Here is a 19,131-nt window from a genome sequence, read left to right on the forward strand (position 1 = left end):
ACAAATACACAGGGGAAGAGACAAATCTCCCCTGTAGAATTTCCAGTAATCAACATAGATACTCCGCCTTCAGAGAGGTGGAGGAGATCAGGGGTGAGGTCAGTAGAGAGGAGCCCTGTGGGCAGCAGGGACCCCTGATGTGGCCGGGTGAGAAGGGAACTTCCCTCAGCGCGATCACAGGAGAACAGCAGATAATCCAGGCTGGGGGATCCTGCAGGATGCACAGCCGTTCCCAGACACACACAGAAGGAAGACACGGGAAGGAGGCCACGTGAAGATGGAGACAGAGGCTGGAGGGATGCAGCCACAAGCCAGGGGAGGCCGGAGCCCCTAGAAGCTGGAAGAGGAAGGGAGGACACTCCCCTGGAGCCTCTAGAGGGAGTATGGCCCTGCCACACCTTGATCTTGCATTTCTGGCCTCCAGAACCAGGCGACAATAAACTCCTGTGGTTTTAAGCTGCAGTGTGGTGTATTTTGTTCAGCCACCCAGGAAGCTCACACAAGTGACTTTTTTTTTTTGGCCATGCCACGGGGCACGTGGGATCTTATTTCCCCAACCAGGGATCGAACCCGCAGCCCTGCAGTGGAAGTGCAGCGTCTTAACCACTGGACCACCTCCAGGGAAGTCCCACAAGTGACCTTTTCGGAGGTCACACAGCTGGGAGGTGGCAGAGCTGGGGTTTGAGCCTGGGCACCTGGGAGGGGACCAGCCAGGGCAGCAGAGCCAAGGGCCGGGCCACTCCTAGCAGAGTCTCCCCACACACCTGCCTCCACGGGGGGTGTCACTCAGAACCAAGCTTCATCCCCTGAGGCCTGCAACCCTCAATGACCAGGACACAAGAGCATCGTGAGTGCCCATCGTGCCCCCAGCCCTGCCCCAAAGGAAAACCCCACAGCAGCAGACCAGAGCACCAGAAATTTATTGAACGCTCCACTTTTCCCAAAGCACAACTAGCCACTCACACGGGGGTGCAGGGCAGGGGTGCAGCCTCCAGCCCTGCTTCCTGTGCCAGGCCGGGGTGACCAGCACGAGGACACCCCAGAGCCAGGCTGGGGGCAGGGGCAAGGGGACATGGAGAGAGGAACAGGACAGTCTGAGGGTGGAGGCTTCTGGCTGGAAGTCCCAGATCCTCAGTATGAAGGGAGCGGGGTGTGTAGAGCAGACGGGGCCCTAACAGCCACCAAAGGGGAGCGGGGAGGGCAACACACATTCCAGAAAGAGGGTGACACCAGCCTTTAAGACGCAGCTTCCATCCTGGGTTGCGGGGCACACACATGCACACGCGCACGCGCACACACACACAAAACGTAATGCTCCCAGGGCAGGGGGACCCTCCACCCAAGCCAAAACTGGGAGAGGGTCAAGCAGGGACTGGAATGAAGCCCCCTAATTTATCACTTGGGGCGAGTTTTTGGTTTTTCTTCTCAAAAGGGAAATTTAAAAATCTACAACAAATCACGCCAAATTCATTAAAAATGATAAAAACCCAGCCTCTCCCTCCTTGCTTAAGCTTCACACGGGGCCAAAAACGCTGACCCAGGAAGGGACAGGGAAGTGACCAGGCCGGGTGTCTCCTCCCGAGTCTAAGCCCCGGGGCGGGAGTAGGGCAGATTGTGCTCCTGCGGGGCAGCCCAGCCGCCAGCTTTAACCCGGAAAGCGGGCGGGGAAGGGGTGGGGTGCGGGAGCCACCCCAAGGGGGAGAGCACGTTTCCAAAGGAAAATTCTAAAAATAATAAAGATATTTTAGCGACGGTACGGGAGGTCTTGGCACTGGGGAGGCGGGGCCGGGGGCAGGGCCGCCATCAGCTACGCTGCTCCAGGTACGCGGACAGGAGCAGCCCCGGAGGCAGGAAGTCCAGGTGCCGATTGCTGACCTTCATCTGCCGCTTGCCCTCCAGGTCACCACCTGCCGGGGGACAGGCAAGACACGGAGGAAGGCGAGGGTTGTGGCACACAGGAGCCCAGCCCTCGGCCTGTCCTGCCCCAGGTCCCCACGAGCTGGGCTGCCCCGACCCCCCAGGTGCCAGGCCAGGCGCTGAGAGCAGCTCGAGCTGTTCCTTCCTCTCCCATTACTTATCCCGTGTCCTACGGGCACAGAGACGCACGCACCACCGAGACACACTGGCCCGAGGCCAGGGGGACTGAACGAGGGTCTCGCCCTGACCCTTGCTCTCCCACCTCCATCCCTGCCCTCAGAGGGAATCACCTAGGCCCCCGGTGGCCCAGGCCCCACCAACCTCCCTTCACCCACCTCCCGTCACCCCAAAACCTGAACCATAGCCATACACAACCCAAGCTGGGCCCACCTCCCAGCCTCTGGCCCGGCGGCTCCCTCTCCCCTGCTCCCCATCTTGCCAGGCCCCGCCTCCTATGTTCAGGCCACGGCTCCACACCCGCAGAGAGGCACCCCCAGCGCAGCCCCTCCATCCCGAGTCAGTGGGATCAAAAGCAAGTGTGGGGGCTGCATCTCCCTCCCAGGCAGCCTGAGAGGAACCATCCTGGGGTTGCCATGGAAACTGTCTCCTCAGCAACTCCAGGCAGGAGGCAGAGAGACGGGCGTGGAGAGAGAGGACCCGATGGGATGCCGAGGGCCAGCAAGGGTCTGCGAGGACCCTCCATGGGGGGGACTGTGTCCCAAGATCACTTCCATCGTAAAAGGGGCACACAGGCCCCTGGAGGAGGGACTTGCCAGAAGTCACATGTGTGGCACAGTGGAGGGTGGCTATAGCTAAATGCGAACTCTGCAGACATCGGGGTCCCCTCATCTCATCTCGGGGTCCCTGGAGGCCCAGCTTCATCAGACCCACACAGGCCCCTCTCTCCCCAGCCCTGAAGATGCAGATGGAGGGGTGTCTGTGTGCACAGCGTCATCCATCGTGGGGCCAGAGGTACAGGTGCTTCTGATGAATTAAGGCAGCATCGCACTGCCGCCTCTGTGTTCACGCTGTCCCTCCTCTTCCAAAGCCTGCCACCGGGTAAGCAGACCCCGGGGAAGCCCAGCCTTGGTTTCCCCCAGACTGAATCAGCCAACTGGGGTCCCAGGGGCCGCCAGGCACTTACTGGCTGAGATGAGGTCCATGTACTGGCAGATGGCGTGAAGCAGGAGCCTCTCAAAGCTGCAGGGAATGGATGCTGAGTGGCCAGAGCCAGACACCGGGGGAGCTCACCGCGCCCACCCCCACCCACCCAGTCACCTGTTGTCCAGCATGGCCGTGTACACGGCCTGGGGGGACACAGAGAAGAACCTCAGCAGCCGCTCCTCCCAGGTCTCCAGCGTTTCCTGCAGGAGAGACAGGCCCAGGGGTCAGGCCGACTGTGGCACCCTAGCCAAGATGTCCAGGCCCCCCACATCCATGACAGCCTCTGGAGCCCAAAGCCCTGGGTCCAAATGTGGCCTCTGATTCACTACATGAGGCTACTTAACCGTTTCCAAGGATACCAGGCACTCAGACACATCCACACCTTTGAATCTCTGAGTCTTTGGCCTGGTGAACTCCTACGCATCCTTCAGTACCCACCTTCATTGCCCCTGTCCCTCCCACCCTCAAGGAGAACCCTTGCCCAGCCCTGGGTCCTGCACTCGGATCTCACTAGTCTGTATCCTGCCCTGTCTGCTCCATCACACCACGTTCACTGGGTTACTGGTCTCCCCTCACTCCGCCCCGATTGAGAAGCTGAGAAAAAGGGCCTTCAAAAAAGACCAGGCAAGTGGAAAGAGACAAGGCCAAGGCCGGGCCTGGTACTCACCATGGGAATACGGCTCCGCTTGAGAACGGCTCGTAGACGCCGGCTGATACGCTGGAAGCACTCGCGGGGCGTGTAGGCCGGGTCCTCTGCAAGAGTCCATGCAGTGGGGCAGAGGTGGGAGTGAGCCGCAGGCCCCGCCCACACACCAGGCTCCTCCCACCTGCCCGGCCCCACCCACACACCGGGCTCCTCCCCACCTGCCCCGGCTCCGCCCTCCCACACCAGGCCGGGCCCCCCATCATACCTCTGCCCCACACCCCCACCCCCGACCCAGGCCCACCTCTCCGCCGGTCTTCCCCGCGGGCAGGCCCCCTCCTGCGCGCCTTGCTCTTGCCCTCATTCTCCAGGTAGCGGAGAACCCGCTCCTGCTCCTCCCCAGAGCGGTTCATGAAGTCGTTCCAGACCTGGAAGAGAGGCAGGCAGGCCCTGACTAATGACTGCAAGCCCCCGAGCCTCAGTTTCCCCATTTGGCTAATGCACATTGGGGGGGGCCACAAGTGCACAGAAATACTCCTTGTGCACACATGTGACCACTGGGCCGGCCAGGAGTTCGTGGGGCACTTGCGGACCCACCTGTGTGGGGCGGGGAACCGAAATGAACCAAACACACCCCCAATCACATCAGTAATTCCAAGTGTGATAAGCAGATGAACCATGGGTGCTGGAAGGTTCTGGGGTGGGTGGGTTTCAGGCCTCTGGAGGGAGACCCGGGGCATTCATCAAGGAACCAGGGAGGGGATGGGTGCTCCTGGCACAGGGTCCAGCATAGGCAGTGCCTGGTGGTGGGCGGGGGAACCCAGGGCAGGATACGGGGCCCCACCTCGACATAGGTCTCGTTGCTGCAGGCCTCTGCAAAGATGCTGGGTGCTGCAGGGGGCGCCAGGTCCCCATCCTCCAGGCCAGGTGTGCCTCCGTCTGTCTCCAGCAAGGTCAGGAGGTACTGGGCTAGATGGAAGCAGACGGTCTCTGGGCTGGGGGTTGCATTCGGGCCCCCTCCCCTCGGGCCCCCCCCCAGCCAGGCTCCATGGGGTCCAGAGGACCATGTTTCCTCCCCCACACCTCTATATTTAGGGCCTTTACTCTCACCAGCCTCCCCTCCTCAACGCTCCAGCTGTCTTTCCCAGAAGGCACAGGAACCGTCCAGCCTCCAGAACTCCTCCTACCTCTCCCAGGCTTGGCTTGTTGAACTCCTACACCTCCTTTAAAGCCCCAGCTCCAATGCCCAGAGCTCCCTCTAGTTGTCCAGCTCAGGGCCAGGCTCAGATAACAGAACATGCACACCATTGCTGTCTGAGGCCTAGGAGCCCCCAAGAGGCGCCCCTCAACCCCTGCTCACTGTTCTCCAGGCGCTGGAGGCTCTTCCGCCCCTTGGCCTTGGGCACGAGGTCTGAGTTCCGCACAGCCTGGTTGATGAAGTGTTGCTTCCGCTTGGAGGCCGAGAGCCTCTTCACCTGGGAGCCAGCTAGAGCGGGCAGGCAGCCCGGAAGGGGCCTGTGGGCCGGGTGTTGGGGGGCAGTCCTCAGGGCCAAGACAGACCAGGACGCCCAGGCACAACCCTACCATCGCCACTCTCTCACAGCCATCCCCTGCTTGGTTTCCCTCCACAATGGGAGGCTCACCCCCTATCACATGTGCAGCCCTTAAAATGTCATTGTGTCTCATCGTCACATCACCCGGGAAGCAGGTACCGTGGAGGACAGGTTAGTAAACCAAGGCTCGGAGAAGGGGAGCCACACATTGGGTGGGAGGCCAAGAAAGCTGCTGCCCACTCCCTCAGGCTTCCAGGTTTGAGCTGCAAGCTGGTGAGGCCCAGAGTCTCCCTCCTCTGGGAGTTTCTCGAGACTTCATTTGATGGAGCATCCCCTCACCCCCAACCCCATGCCTCCAACAGAAGACAACCCAGAAAACGGCCCCCGGGAGCTACGGTGATGCCCCGGCCCACCTGACTCATGCCCCAGGGGCCCCCTTGCTGGAGGGGGGAGGCGGACAGAGTGGCTCCCCACCCCCACCCCGAGCACCGGGCACTAATCCTGGAGACGGATTAGCGGCCCAGGCAGGTCTCTCGCTGGGGACCCGAGGGCCAGGCGGCAGGTGGCCACGCGGGAGGGAGGGGGGGGATACTGAATGGAAACTTCCGGGCAAGAAGCTGCAGGGCGTCCTCCCCGGTCAGCCCCTGACCACAGGCTGAGAGGAGGGTCCCACCCGGCTCAGAAACCCTCACGCTGGGGAGCCAGTGGCGGACTCTGAGCCTAAGAGGGTCTAGGGTGCCAGGATTCCCCCTCCTCACCCTGCGCCTCCGCTCCAACCCGCCAGGCAGCCCGGCCTCTGGGCCTCTGCACCAGCTGTGCCCCCGCCTGGTGCCCACACCCCAGGCTCCGAATGGCTCACTCCCATCTCCTTTTGGCCTCTGCTCAAACCTCCTCAGGGGGACCCCGGCCCCTCACTGCTCTGTTCTCCTGATGGCCACACGTTCTACCACCCTGCCCACCACCCACTGTGATCTCCATGAGGGCAGGGTTTGGTGTCCACTGTAGCCCTGCCTGGCATACAGTAGGTGCTCAAAAAAATAACTGCCCAATCAGGTCTCCAGCAAAATCTCACGATTCCAAGACTGAGTAGAACCCAGAGTCCAGAATTCCACCCAAACTTTTCTAGTGTTCAAAGTTCCCAAGACACAAATTAAACAGAAAAGCATGACCCCTGCCCCACAAACAGGCACTAGAAAACGCCATGAAGCCCTAGGACAGTGGGACAAGGTGCCTCAAAGAGGTTAGGATTGAAGCCCACACTCACCAAAGTCTATACATATGTAAAGAGTCCCCAGCCTTAAGTTTTTTGCCCCGGCCAGAAAGGCTGTTACATCTTGATCACGAAGCAAATAGGCTGATGAGCCTCAGCCCTGTCTGAGGTCGGAGTGGGGCAGGCTCCATGGATGGCACTTCAGGCAAAAATCTATGAAAAATTATCTGATGGGTAAACTCATGCAGGCACAAGTACCCATCAATAGGAGACACACAACCAGTGGTTAGAATTCGGCGTTTTCACTGCCGGGGCCAGGGTTCAAAGAAGATCCCACAAGCTGCGTAGTGCAGCAAAAAAAAAAAAAAAAAAAAAATAGGAGACTAGGAGACACACAGGCAGGGGTAGAGCCTGGAAGCTCAGCCCTGAGTTTGAATCCCAGCTACGACGGACACTTCACTGTGTGACCTGGAGCCTCAGCTCTTTCTCTGCAAAGTGGGGATAACAATGGCCCCTGCTGGTCTGGGAGGGGGCACTCAGAGCCAAGAGGAACCAGGACACATACCTTTCCCCAAGCTGACACCTGTTTGGTTTCCTCCTGTGACTGGGAGCTCACCCCCTGGACCACACCATTCATCATAGCCTGGTTAAGCGATCGCCTTCACCATCACCCCAGGAGGCAAGTACTATTGTTCTGATGCCTGTTATACAGATTTGCAAACCGAGGAGCAAAGTCATTACCCCGAGACCCCACAGCTGCAAAGAGGGCAGCTGGGACAGGGCAGGGCAACTCAAGTCAGCACAGAGCCCACAACTCTGAGGCTGGATGCAACCTTCCTGAGGCCCAGGCACCCCCACCCCAAGCTCCAGATTCAGCCGTGGCCTCGCTGTGGCTCCAGGGCCTGTGTCTCCACCCCGCAGCTGGACGGAGGCCAGGACAGTGGCCTGGCAGGGCAGATAACAGGACCACATCCGGGGGGAGCTGTCGGGGAACCTCAGAGCAGGGTGGGACTCAGTGAGAGAGCTTGGGCCCTCAGGACGTGGGGCTCCAAGAAATGGGGCTCCCTGTCACCTCGGGACCCGGGGTGGAACCAGGATTCGAACCTGGTCTGAACAGGACCACTCCCCTGAACCATCCAGCCTCCCGCTTCCCTCTGGGGCCACAGTGGTCAGAGGGGCTCAAACTCAGGTCTCGCTGGACCCCTCAGACCACAGCCCACTGGACTAAGATGCAGCTGCTCCCAGACCTGCTCCACCATCACCTGTGGCTCCCCAGCACCCTCAGGACAACGCCCAGCCTCTCCCTGGCCTGGCATTGCAGGTCTGGTGCCTGGTCCCACAGGCCTCCTGGGGCCTCACTACCCTCTCGGATTCCAGCAGATTCCAGGAGGAGCCTGGGGCAGACTGCAGAGCCTGGAGCCACAGAGAGGGCAGGCGGAGGGGGCAGCAGATTTGTAATGAACGCTGGGGAGGAGGTGTGGAGGACAGCATAAACTTTATATAAAATACATCCACATCAGAACATCAACACCCACCTCTCTCTGCCTCATGGCCCCTGCTCCAGGCACAGGGCCCTTTTACTGCATCGCAAACTGATCTGGAACAGCCCGCCTCAGGGCCTTTGCATGTGCTCAGCCTCCTGCCTGAAGAACCCTTTCTCTGGCTCCTTCTGGTCCCAGCTCAAAAGTTACCTCCTGGGAGAAACTGCCCCACCCGGCAACTAGCCCAATCAGCCCCGTTTCCGGCTTCACCGGTTGGCATCAGAAACCAGCTGGTCCTCATACTTGTTTACTCCTGATTCTCACCTCCTTCACTAACCCGCACGATAAGGACAGGGTCCCTCTCGGCCGCTCCTGTGTCCCCGGCACCTGGCCCACGGCAGGTGCTCAACAGCTGTTTGTTGAATGAATACCTGAACTTCTGTTTACACACTCACCCGAGGGCCAGTTCATCTGCTTCCCCAGCCACCCAAAGAGACCACTTTACAGATGGGGAAACTGACCGCCCAGACGGGGCACCTGAGGCTTCCTGGACCCAGCAGGCCTTGGGCAATGTCTGCACCATGGCAGGGGCCAGCGTCCAACAGAGGAGGACAGGCCCAACAGTGGAAACAGCTGCTAAGTCAGGTTGAGTTTGGGGAGGACAGGTTCCTTTGCCTCCCCCAATTCTCCCTGCGGGTTTTGAGATGGGGCCTTTGACACCCACTCCCCTAGACAAACACACCCCCTCTCTGGCACCTGCCCCTCCCCCAGGAACAGGCCAAAGAGGAACCTACTTTCTCTAGCAGGAAACCAAGGAGGGCTCAGAGCGGAGGTGACTCAGGCTGGGGTGGGCAGACAGGAGGAGCAGCAACCCCCCTCCCCCCCCCTAGGGCATGGAGGTGAGGGGGGATGGGGGCAGGTTGGAGGGACCCACCTGGCAGGTAAATACCCACTTTGAGTGGTTAAGGCCCCTTAAAAGAGGGTAGATAACCACATCTGTAGAGACCAGTACAGCTTCTGGGTAATAATAACAATAAAGTAATAACAAATATAATAATAATAAAGCAATCACAAAATACCAAAATGAGAAAATTATTTTAAAATAATAAAACACCTACAATAGTAAACTATTTAAGATAATTATTAAAGAATGGACACTCCGCTTTGCTGGGCACCTCCAAGTGCAGGGTCACTGACTCCAGCCCCTCAAAGAGAAGGCCGCTGTTGTTTCATTTTACAGATGGGGAAACCGAGGCACCGAAGGGGTAACAGCCTGCCCAGGGCCACTCGGACGGGCACACGAAGGAGCAGAAATGAAACCCCAGCAGCCAGGGTGGACCACCTGGGTTTCTGCATCAACACTCGGATTAGAAAGAGATCTGAGAACCTGGGGGAGGGGGGCATACCCATATGGGGCCGGAGAAAAACAAAGAGCGCGTCCACCGGGAGGTGGGGGGCTCACAACCCCGCCGGGTACACAGGACTGGCTGGGGGGTAAACCCCCGGCTGGGGGACAGGAACAGCCGCAAGTGGGTAACTACCCAGAACACCACCAGCGCGGATTCCGGGTACACCGCGCGCAGCGGCACTGCCTCACCCGACGCGGCGCCCAGGACCCCCGAAGCTCGGGGACTTCAGCGCCGGGGATCCGCACACGCGGACACGGGGGTGCCCCCTGCGCCCCGGCAAAGACCCGGGACTACGGGGATGGGGTTTCCCCGGGAAACACCCACTGACAACAAAGCCCACCACCACCCCGCTCCACCCGAGTGGGGTACCCCCCAGGAAAGGGGGCGGGGCGGGCCGGGGGCTGCAGCCCGGGAGGGGGTAAGAGGAGGGGGCCCCGGAGCCCGGAAGCGCGCCCCGCCCGCCCGCCGGCCGCGCTCACAGCGTCCGCCGCCCGCCCGGGGCGACCCCCGCCGCCGCCGCCGCCTCCTCCGGGCCGCCCTCCGGGTTCTCCAGCGCGACCATAGCTTGCACGCCGCCGCCGTTGTCGCCGCCGCCCGGCAAGGCCTTCTCGGGGCCGGGCAGGAAGTGACGGGCGCCCGGAGGCGGGGCGGGGCGGAGCCTGGAGGCTGGACGCGCCGGGTGGGGGTAGCGTCCACGTCCCGGCCGGGCCCGAGCTGCGGGCCGGGGACACCCAGCCCCGGGGCAAGGACGGGGACACTGAGGCGGGGGACACCCAGCCCCGAGGCACGGACAGGGACACTGAGGCGGGGGCACCCAGCCCCGGGGAAACCGGGGCAGAAGGCCGCGCCTGTCCTGCGCCCAGGCGGGGCTGTGGGCACGGCACCCAGCCCTAGGGGGACAGATGGCGAAATTGAGGCCTGGGGAGGGAGGAAGGAAGCGGACGTCCTTTTCAGAGGCTTGGACAGATGAAATGACCCATGCTACCCCCACCCAGCACCAACAGGGCTTTCCTTCCACCAGACCCCTCCCTGTCCTCCGTAAAGTGCAGCCTCCGGAGTCCTGGCTGGGTGCCTCAGTCTACTCTTCTCTAAAAATAGGACAAAGCTAACCCCACCTCCTTCTGCCTTTTAGAGTTTATTCATTTAGCAAATGCCCACTGTCCTTGGGATGGGGGCTGTGCTCTCCGGACCCAGCAGTGATCAAACAGAACCTCCCCGCCATGGGCTAGGGAAGAGGAGACCTTTGGAAAGGAGACTGGCAGCCTGCAAAAGTGGGAGGGGTGTGCCAGGCAGAGGGAACAGTCAGTGCAAAGGCCCTGGGGCATCCAGAATGGCCAGAGCAGGGTACTGGGTGAAGGGGGGAGGAGCAGAACAGAGGTGGAGGAGAAGGGGCAGACCGATGAGACGGGGTTGGGGGGGCGGGGGGGGCATTTGATGACAGACCTGGTTTTTTGTTTTGTTTTGTTTTTAATTTTTATTTATTTATGGCTGTGTTGGGTCTTCGTTTCTGTGCAAGGGCTTTCTCCAGTTGTGGCAAGCGGGGGCCACTCTTCATCGCGGTGCGCAGGCCTCTCACTATCGCGGCCTCTCTTGTTGCGGAGCCCAGGCTCCAGACGCGCAGGCTCAGTAATTGTGGCTCACAGGCCCAGTTGCTCCGCGGCATGTGGGATCTTCCCAGACAGGGCTCGAACCCGTGTCCCCTGCATTGGCAGGCAGACTCTCAACCACTGCGCCACCAGGGAAGCCCCAGACCTGGTTTTTGACCCGAGGGTTAAGAACAGAGAATTAAACCTGCTCTAGAATCTAGAATCCACCCTTCATTCTACAAGAAAAGTGGGGAACTAGGACCACGATAAGAGTCCAGCCTGGTGGAAATTGTACAGGACAAACAACCCAATTGCTTTAACATATAAAGAGCAAGAGGGGGAAAAAAGAAAAAAAGAAAGAAAAAGGAGGAGGAACTATTACAAGACCCAAGAAAGCACACAGTGTGTGGCCTCATGTAGATAAATATGAAAGAATCAAGGTGATACAACTTGGGTGATGGTACCTCTGGGGAGAGTGCTTGGGTGGGGGCTCTAGGGGCCAGGATGTTTGGTCTGCGGCTCTGGCCCATGATGACCAGCTGCTCAATAGATGTGCTAACTCTACAGGATGCAGCCTGGGCCTTGCCCTGATTCTTGGGCCTCACTCATTCCTGTCCTCACCTTCTTTTTTTTTTTTTTTTTGGCCTCGCAGCCCGGCATGTGGGATCCCTGACCCGGGATCGAACCTGTGTCCCCTGAAGTGGAAGCGGGAAGTCTTAACCACTGGACCGCCAAGTCCCTGTCCTCACCTTCCTAACACCCTCCCAGACCCTGGGCCAGTCCATGAGCCGTTGCTGCCAACCACCACCCCCCACCCCACCCCACCTTCCGCCGAGCCCCCCTCCAAGGTCCAGCCCCCTGCTGAGTTCTCTCCCAGGCCCACTCAACTCAGTAGCCTCCCCGGGACAGTTCCTCCATGCCCACCGAGTATCCCTGGGTCTCCTTATCCTAACCTGGCCCTCATTACCACCCCAAAGGGATTTTTTTTTTCCTTCTCTGAATTTTTAGGCCATTGTCAAGAATGATGTTGAGGGCTTCCCTGGTGGCGCAGTGGTTGAGAATCTGCCTGCTAATGCAGGGGAAAACGGGTTCGAGCCCTGGTCTGGGAAGATCCCACATGCCGTGGAGCAACTAGGCCCATGAGCCACAACTACTGAGCCTGCGTGTCTGGAGCCTGTGCTCCGCAACGAGAGGCCGCGACAGTGAGAGGCCCGCGCACCGCGATGAAGAGTGGCCCCCGCTTGCCGCAACTAGAGAAAGCCCTCGCACCGAGACGAAGACCCAACACAGTCAAAAATAAATAAATAAATAAATAAAATAAATTAAAAAAAAAAAAGAAAAACAATTAGCAATGGACTGCTTAGCTTTAAAAAAAAAAAAAAAAGAATGATGTTGAAGCCTGTCTCCCCCCGCAGGTTCCTTGTGCTTCCTTCTGGAGATATTTGATGCATTTTGATGCCCATGCATATTTATTCATTTCTTTTCCCCCTTTTAGTCTTTTTTACACAGATGGCATCATCTTTTCTTTTGCTACTTAGAACATCCCAGTGCCCTGTTTCATGCCTCACAGGCTAGTATCTGGGGTACATTTCTGGGTGTGGGTTTGGGGATCAACATTAACCTTTATAAACTGCCCTCCACCTGGTTCCCACAACCACCAGCACAGGTGTCTGTGTCCCAGTGCTGGTATCTGCCAATCAGTGCCTGTTAGGTGGGCTGTGGACACTCTCAAGGGGTCTGATTCGCAGCAAAGTCCTGAGGAGGTTGAGTTTTGGTTGCGTTTTTGTTTTTCTTTTGTTTTGTTTGAGGTTAAGAACAGGCATCTTCTAACCACAAGATCCCGGGCATCCCTCCTTTGCCCTGAACCTTCCATGGCTCGCCCGTGTCCTGGGGCAAACCCTGGCAGCAGATACTGAGGACCTCTGAGGGCTGACCTCACCGCCAGCCGGGGCCCACCCACCCGGAGCCCCAGCCCCATGAAAGGTCAAAGTCATGCCCTCTGCCTCATTCCCTAGACTCTGTGGCTTTGTCCCCCTGCTTTTCCTGATGGTGGGTCTCTACCCTTCCCTCCCCTGGGGTAGGATCGGTCCTTCCCGGGTCCACAGCAGCTTCTGGGAAGCCTACCCCACCCCTGCTCCGCCCCAACCCCCTTCTCCAGCCTCCCTCCTCCTGTGCTCTTATCCTGACCCCAAAGGTGGGAGGAGGAGGGAATGGGAGAGAAGGGTGCTGAGCTGGTGAACCGCAGGGGCGCAGGCAGGGGAGGGAGTGGCCAGCGGCTGCCGGAGAGGCGGGAAGGCGGGGACACGGTGGGATGCGGGGTATAAACGCGCGGCGGCTGAGCGCCAGCGGAGGATCCACGGAGCCCAGCGAAGCCGCACTCCAGACCTTGTGGCGCATCCCAGGAGGGCGGCCGGGAGGAGGGTCACTGCCCCATCCCCGGGCGCAATCCCGGAGGGCGGCTGGGAGGAAGAGGGCGGCAATGCGCGCCTTGGCCACGTCCGGGCCCAACGCGTCCTGGTGGGCGCTGGCCAACGCATCCGGCTGTCCCGGCTGTGGCGCCAACGACTCGGACGGCCCGGCCCCGGCGCCGTGGCCCGTGGACGCCTGGCTAGTGCCGCTCTTCTTTGGGGCGCTGATGCTGCTGGGCCTGGCAGGGAACTCACTTGTCATCTTCGTCATCTGCCGCCAGAAGCAGATGCGGACGGTGACCAACTTCTACATCGGTGAGCGCCGAGGCGCTGCGCGGTGCCTGCGGGCCATTCCGGGGGTCGCCACGAGGGCAGAGTGGCCAGGGGCGCCCCTAGCGGTGCGTCGGAGTCCTCTCAGATAGGGCTCTCTCCCCTGCAGGGCTCCCTGTCCTTTCCCTATTGTCCCTGTACCTTAGGCTGGAGGTCGCAAACTCTGGCGTTGGAGGGTTCCACGGTGGCCGGAGTAGTTAAAAGGGAGGTTGGAGAGTGTGGCCCATGGAGCGCTGGCCATGCCACTCAAGAAAGATGTCCGATTGAAATGTGGTTCTTATAACATGGTGTCCGATGAATAAAAGGAGTGGGGGGAAGACTGCGTGGCCCGCGGGCCCCCAGTTTGCCCCCTCTGCCCCAGAGGCTCAGTTTACACATTTGTGTGATGGGGGTGCCCCACCCGGCTGAGTACTCGGTCAGTGTTCTCCATTCTATGTTGGCTGTTGGGCAACACCACTCTACCCAATTCTCAGGTAAGAAAACTGAGGCTCAGAGGGGCGGGGGCCTACTCGCAACCCCCACAGGGGTGAGCAGGGTCCACTGCTGCTTGAACAGCTATGAAGCCCGTGCTGGGGGGTGTTTGAAATATAAAAGGGTGAGCAGAGGCTGCCCCAACTTCTCTGCCCACGGATGCCGGGACCTCTCTGGGGGCCTCCCGAGCCACCCTGCTGGTCACTGGGACAAAGGCGAGGCCCAGGGGGCTGGGCCAGGGCGCTGGGCGGCTAGGCAGATTCACCCCACATCTAGCACCCGCACGTCCCCCCCCCCCTGCAGCCAACCTGGCGGTCACAGACTTGACGTTCCTGCTGTGCTGCGTGCCCTTCACCGCTCTGCTCTACCCGCTGCCTGCCTGGGTGCTGGGCGACTTCATGTGCAAGTTCCTCAACTACATCCAGCAGGTGCGTGGGCTGGGGGAAGGGGTTCGCGAGCCAGGGGAGGAGTCGGTGTGGGCGGGGCCGGACCTCCTGCTGGGCGTGGAGGTGGGCGGGGCAGGGACAGAGCCTAGGTAGGTGGGTGGGTGGGGCTGGGGCAGGTGGAGCCTGGACTGGGTGGGAGGGAGGAAGACGGGGGCAATGGGGGTTGGGCGGGGAGTGGGGTGGCGGGCGCTCGGAGCCCTGCTACTCCCTGCGCCACCCGTCTCGGGATCCTAGGATGCATCTGCCTCCCCTGGTCTCAGTCTTGGGGTCCTCAGCCTACCCCTAATGACTCCGCCCTCCCCCACCACCCTGGGCTCCTCTCTGACATCCCCCTCTCTCCTCCCCTTCAACCTGTGGGCCCTGGAGACCCTCCCGGGACAGGTCCTGCCTGTATTCGAGTGGCTGGACAGTGGGGGACCCGCAAGGAGGGCGCAGACAGGGAAAGGTCCAGACCAGGCAGGGGGGCACACGCTGGGCTCCCGGCCCTCCCAGGTCTCGGTGCAGGCCACGTGCGCCACCCTGACCGCCATGAGCGTGGACCGCTGGTACGTGACTGTGTTCCCGCTGCGCGCCTTGCACCGCCGCACGCCCCGCCTGGCGCTGGCTGTCAGCCTCAGCATCTGGGCGGGTGAGTGCAGCGCGGAGGCCGCACGGGGTAGGGGGGGACAAGTTTTCGTGCCCTGGGCTCACACCCCACACACACACTCACTGCCTCTCCCCGGGCCTCGCTCCTGCATCTGGGAAATGGACGCAGTGGCGTTCCCTGCGAGGGCTACTGAGGGCGCGGACCCGGGCAGACGCGCGCCTAGGAGGCGCTCAATGTCCGCTGCCCTAACCCTAACCCTAACCGGGGTTAGAGGCACCGGGGAGACAAGGGCCCGGGCCCCCTCGCGCCCCTCGTCCCCTGGGCCAGGTCTTCAGCCGGGCCTGTGGTGCAGGCTCCGCGGCCGTGTCCGCGCCGGTTCTCGCCCTACATCGCCTCTCGCCCGGACCGCGCACCTACTGCAGCGAGGCCTTCCCCAGCCGCTCCTTCGAGCGCGCCTTCGCGCTCTACAACCTGCTGGCGCTCTACCTGCTGCCGCTGGTCGCCACCTGCGCCTGCTACGGGGCCATGCTGCGCCACCTGGGCCGGTCCGCCGTGCGCCCCGCGCCCGGCGACAGCGCCCTGCAGGTGCGCGTCTGGGTGGATGGGGGCGCGACAGGGCAGGGGGTGGGGGGATGGCACAGTGCGGGGGAGTGAGGTGCATCTGAGCTGGGTGGCGCAGGGGAGCGAATTTAAGAGGGGCAAGGAGCGGAGAGCCCTGGGTGTCGCCCCCGCCGGTCCTTCGCCTTCCCTCCTACCACCTCCCCCCCTCCCCAGGGGCAGCTGCTGGCGGAGCGAGCGGGTGCTGTGCGGGCCAAGGTCTCGCGGCTGGTGGCGGCCGTGGTGTTGCTCTTCGCCGCCTGCTGGGGCCCCATCCAGCTGTTCCTGGTGCTGCAGGCGCTGGGCCCGGCGGGCGCCTGGCATCCGCGCAGCTACGCAGCTTACGCGCTCAAGATCTGGGCGCACTGCATGTCCTACAGCAACTCGGCGCTGAACCCCCTGCTCTACGCCTTCCTGGGCTCCCACTTCCGTCAGGCCTTCCGCCGCGTCTGCCCCTGCGCTCCACGGCGGCCCCGCCGGTCGGAACCCTCGGACCCGGCCGCCCCCCAAACGGAGCTGCACCGCCTGACCGCCCACCAGGCCCCCGCCAGGACCCCGAAGCCAGGCAGCGGTGGGCTGGGGCCGCGCAGGCTTTGTGTCCTGAGGGAGCACGCTGCCCCGCTCTGAGCCCTCTCTGGGGGAATCAAGATGAGCCCCTCTGGAACAGGAGCTGCTTAAACAGCAGCTGCTGTAGTTCTGCTATTAATGTCTTTATTTTTGTCCATGTTCATCATAGTGAAAATGTTTTGCGCTCTTGTACAACTTTGCCACTATTGATATTGTAATTATTATTTCTGTGTTTCCTGAAGTTGAAGATGCTTTGCTGATGGCACTTCCTGGAACTTTCAAGGAAGCATCAATAGACGTTTTCACACACTGCCTTGCAGTTGACTGTAAAATTGTAAGATTCATGCCATTTTCAGAGATGTTAAAAAGTGAACACGATGTGCATCTTAAAACTGATAAAAAGGTGTTCTTCTTGCTACCAGGTGAGCGTCCAGAATCCTGGCTGGAAAATAATGGGTGTCACTGAATAAATAAGGCCTCCCTGGAGCACAGTGCACAGAGCTGTTCCTGGGAGACAGAGGATTAGCACTACGTAACAAACCACCCCAAAACGAGAGGCGTAGAACAGCATCAGTGTATTACCACTCACGATTCGGTGGGTGAGTGGGCTCAGCTGGGCGGTTCTTGTGACCCATGTGGTGTTGAGTGAGTAGCCGACCTAGCAGCTGGACCAGGAAGGCCGGAGAAGGCTTTGGTCTCACGCTGGCAGCCAAGCACTCCTCCACAGGCTGCCTGGGCTTCCTCCCAACATGGCAGTCTGGGGAAAGTCAGGCTTATGCCTTGACGTAAACTTCCAAGTAGAGGTGGGAGCCACAGAGCCTCACTCCTTCCACGTTGAATTGTTGGGTGCTGTCAGAGTCACACTCAGATTCAAGGTGGGGGGAACAGACCCACCTCTTGGTGGGTTGAGCTGTGTGTGCCTGCTGGGCAGGGGGAGGGTTAGGGTGAGGCCCTGCAGGCCTCAGGCTTAGTCACCCTGAAGGACAACCGCCCATCTCTTGGAGGGCCCCCGTCCTCCCAAATTATTTGGGGACATCCTAGGTCTCCAAAGAGCCCAAATTTGCAAAGACGTTATGTGAGAAGGGGAGGCCATTCCATTCTGACATAGACATCGGCCTGAAGCTCGCTTGTTCTGGTCTTCAAGTCCTGGTCTCTGGACCAGGCCGGGCATGAGAGTGAAATCTCCCCTTTGCCCACAGGCCCTGCCCACCTCCCTCCCTCTCCTCGCCCCATCCCCCAAAACTCAACTCAGGGAATGAGTGGCAGGATTTCTTGTGAAAAAGGAATTTGAAACAAACAAACAAACAAAAACCAGGGAATTCCCTGGCGGTCCAGTGGTTAGGACTCCATGATTTCACTGCTGAGGGCCCATGTTTGACCCCTGGTTGGGGAACTAAGATCCCACAAGCCGTGCGGCCAAAAAAACAAAACAAACAAAAACAACCGAACACAGTTCCAGAGGGACTCTTGGGCACCTATCTCAGAGAAATGCAAACTTCTGTTCACACAAAAACGTGTACTCATGTGATCATAGCAGCTTTATTTGTGGTAGCCCCAAACTGGAAGTGACCCAGACATCCTTCGACAGGTGCACCCGTGGTCCGTCCACACCCACTCAGCAGGTCTGAGTTGTGAACACACTGTCGATACACGCACACCCGGGGTGGATCTCTGGGAATGACGCTGAGTGTAGGAAGGAAGTCCCCAAAGGTTACATGATGTACCATTCCATCTACGTAATGTCCTTGAGGTGACAAAAATATGGGAACGGAGAGCAGATGAGTGGTGGCCGGGGTAGGAAATGACAGGAAAGGGGCAACATGAGGGACCCTTATGACAGAGCCACTCTGCCCCTGGACTGTGGTGGAGACACAAACCTACGCAGCTGATAGAATTGCAGAGAAAACTCACACACGAGTACAAGTAAAATGGGAAATACGAATCCATGGGTGGGATGTAGCAATTCCAATATCCTGATCTCCATGTGTTACTACAGTTTTATAAAATGTCACTGTTGGGAGAAGCCTGGTGAATGGTATGAGGGAGATATCTCTGCATTAGAATCTACAATGATCTTGGGACTTCCCTGGTGGTCCAGTGGCTAACACTCCGCGCTCCCAATGCAGGGGGTCCGGGTTCCATCCCTGGCCGGGGAACTAGATCCCACATGCATGCTGCAACTCAGAGTTTGCATGCCGCAACTAAAGATCCTGCGTGCTGCAACTAAGACCCAGTGCAGCCAAATAAATAAATATTTTTTTTTTAAATGTACAATAGGGCTTTCCTGGTGGCGCGGTGGTTAAGAATCCGCCTGCCAATGCAGGGGACACGGGTTCGTGCCACGGTTCAGGAAGATCCCACATGCTGCGGAGCAGCTAGGCCCGTGAGCCACAACTACTGAGCCTACGCGTCTGGAGCCTGTGCTCTGCAACGGGAGAGGCCTCGAGAGAGGCCCGTGCACCGCGATGAAGAGCGGCCCCCGCTCGCTGCAACTGGAGAAAGCCCTCGCACAGAAAAGAAGACCCAACACAGCCAAAAATAAATAAATTTATTTAAAAAAAATGTACAATGATCTCGAAAAAGTTTTTAAAAAATGAAGTTAAAGGATTTAAAGGGACATCCAGGAAGAGGCATCGTTCCAAAACTGCAGACCCTTGGTTTATCCTCAAGTCTGTTCAGCTGGGCAGTTTTCAGAGCCCCTTCTGCGTGCCAGGCTCTGTGTACGAGGCACCCTCTGACCCCTGCCCACACAGAGCCCCTGTC

The 19,131-nt window shown here is 59.7% G+C and overlaps 2 protein-coding genes across 6 annotated transcripts; one reads left to right on the top strand and one right to left on the bottom strand.

Moving 5' to 3' along the window:
* Window positions 1-903: 903 nt before the first annotated feature.
* Window positions 904-10,008, bottom strand: R3HDM4 (R3H domain containing 4). Of its 4 annotated transcripts, XM_082456665.1 has the most exons (9): window positions 7,053-9,775; window positions 6,542-6,700; window positions 5,085-5,239; window positions 4,569-4,693; window positions 4,029-4,152; window positions 3,749-3,834; window positions 3,196-3,281; window positions 3,062-3,117; window positions 904-1,907 (listed from the first exon to the last, which is right to left on the bottom strand). In XM_082456665.1, exons 2-9 carry the CDS (start codon window positions 6,553-6,555, stop codon window positions 1,804-1,806), a joined length of 750 nt encoding a protein of 249 aa, XP_082312791.1. In that variant the 5' UTR covers window positions 6,556-6,700; window positions 7,053-9,775; the 3' UTR covers window positions 904-1,803. The 4 variants fall into 4 exon arrangements, with proteins under 4 accessions (XP_082312791.1, XP_082312789.1, XP_082312790.1 ...); XM_082456663.1 differs by lacking the exons at window positions 6,542-6,700; window positions 7,053-9,775 and adding an exon at window positions 9,857-10,008; XM_082456664.1 differs by having other exon boundaries at window positions 6,542-9,775.
* A 3,151-nt stretch (window positions 10,009-13,159) lies between these two features.
* KISS1R (KISS1 receptor) lies at window positions 13,160-16,786 on the top strand. Of its 2 annotated transcripts, XM_082455068.1 has the most exons (5): window positions 13,160-13,686; window positions 14,476-14,600; window positions 15,111-15,246; window positions 15,557-15,789; window positions 15,979-16,535. In XM_082455068.1, the coding sequence occupies exons 1-5, from the start codon at window positions 13,275-13,277 to the stop codon at window positions 16,426-16,428; spliced, it is 1,356 nt and encodes a 451-aa protein (XP_082311194.1). In that variant the 5' UTR covers window positions 13,160-13,274; the 3' UTR covers window positions 16,429-16,535. The 2 variants fall into 2 exon arrangements, with proteins under 2 accessions (XP_082311194.1, XP_082311193.1); XM_082455067.1 differs by having other exon boundaries at window positions 15,111-15,789; window positions 15,979-16,786.
* Window positions 16,787-19,131: the final 2,345 nt, after the last annotated feature.

The sequence above is a fragment of the Balaenoptera physalus genome (assembly GCF_965194825.1).
Source record: "Balaenoptera physalus genome assembly, chromosome: 3".
Taxonomy (NCBI): Eukaryota; Metazoa; Chordata; class Mammalia; order Artiodactyla; family Balaenopteridae; genus Balaenoptera; species Balaenoptera physalus.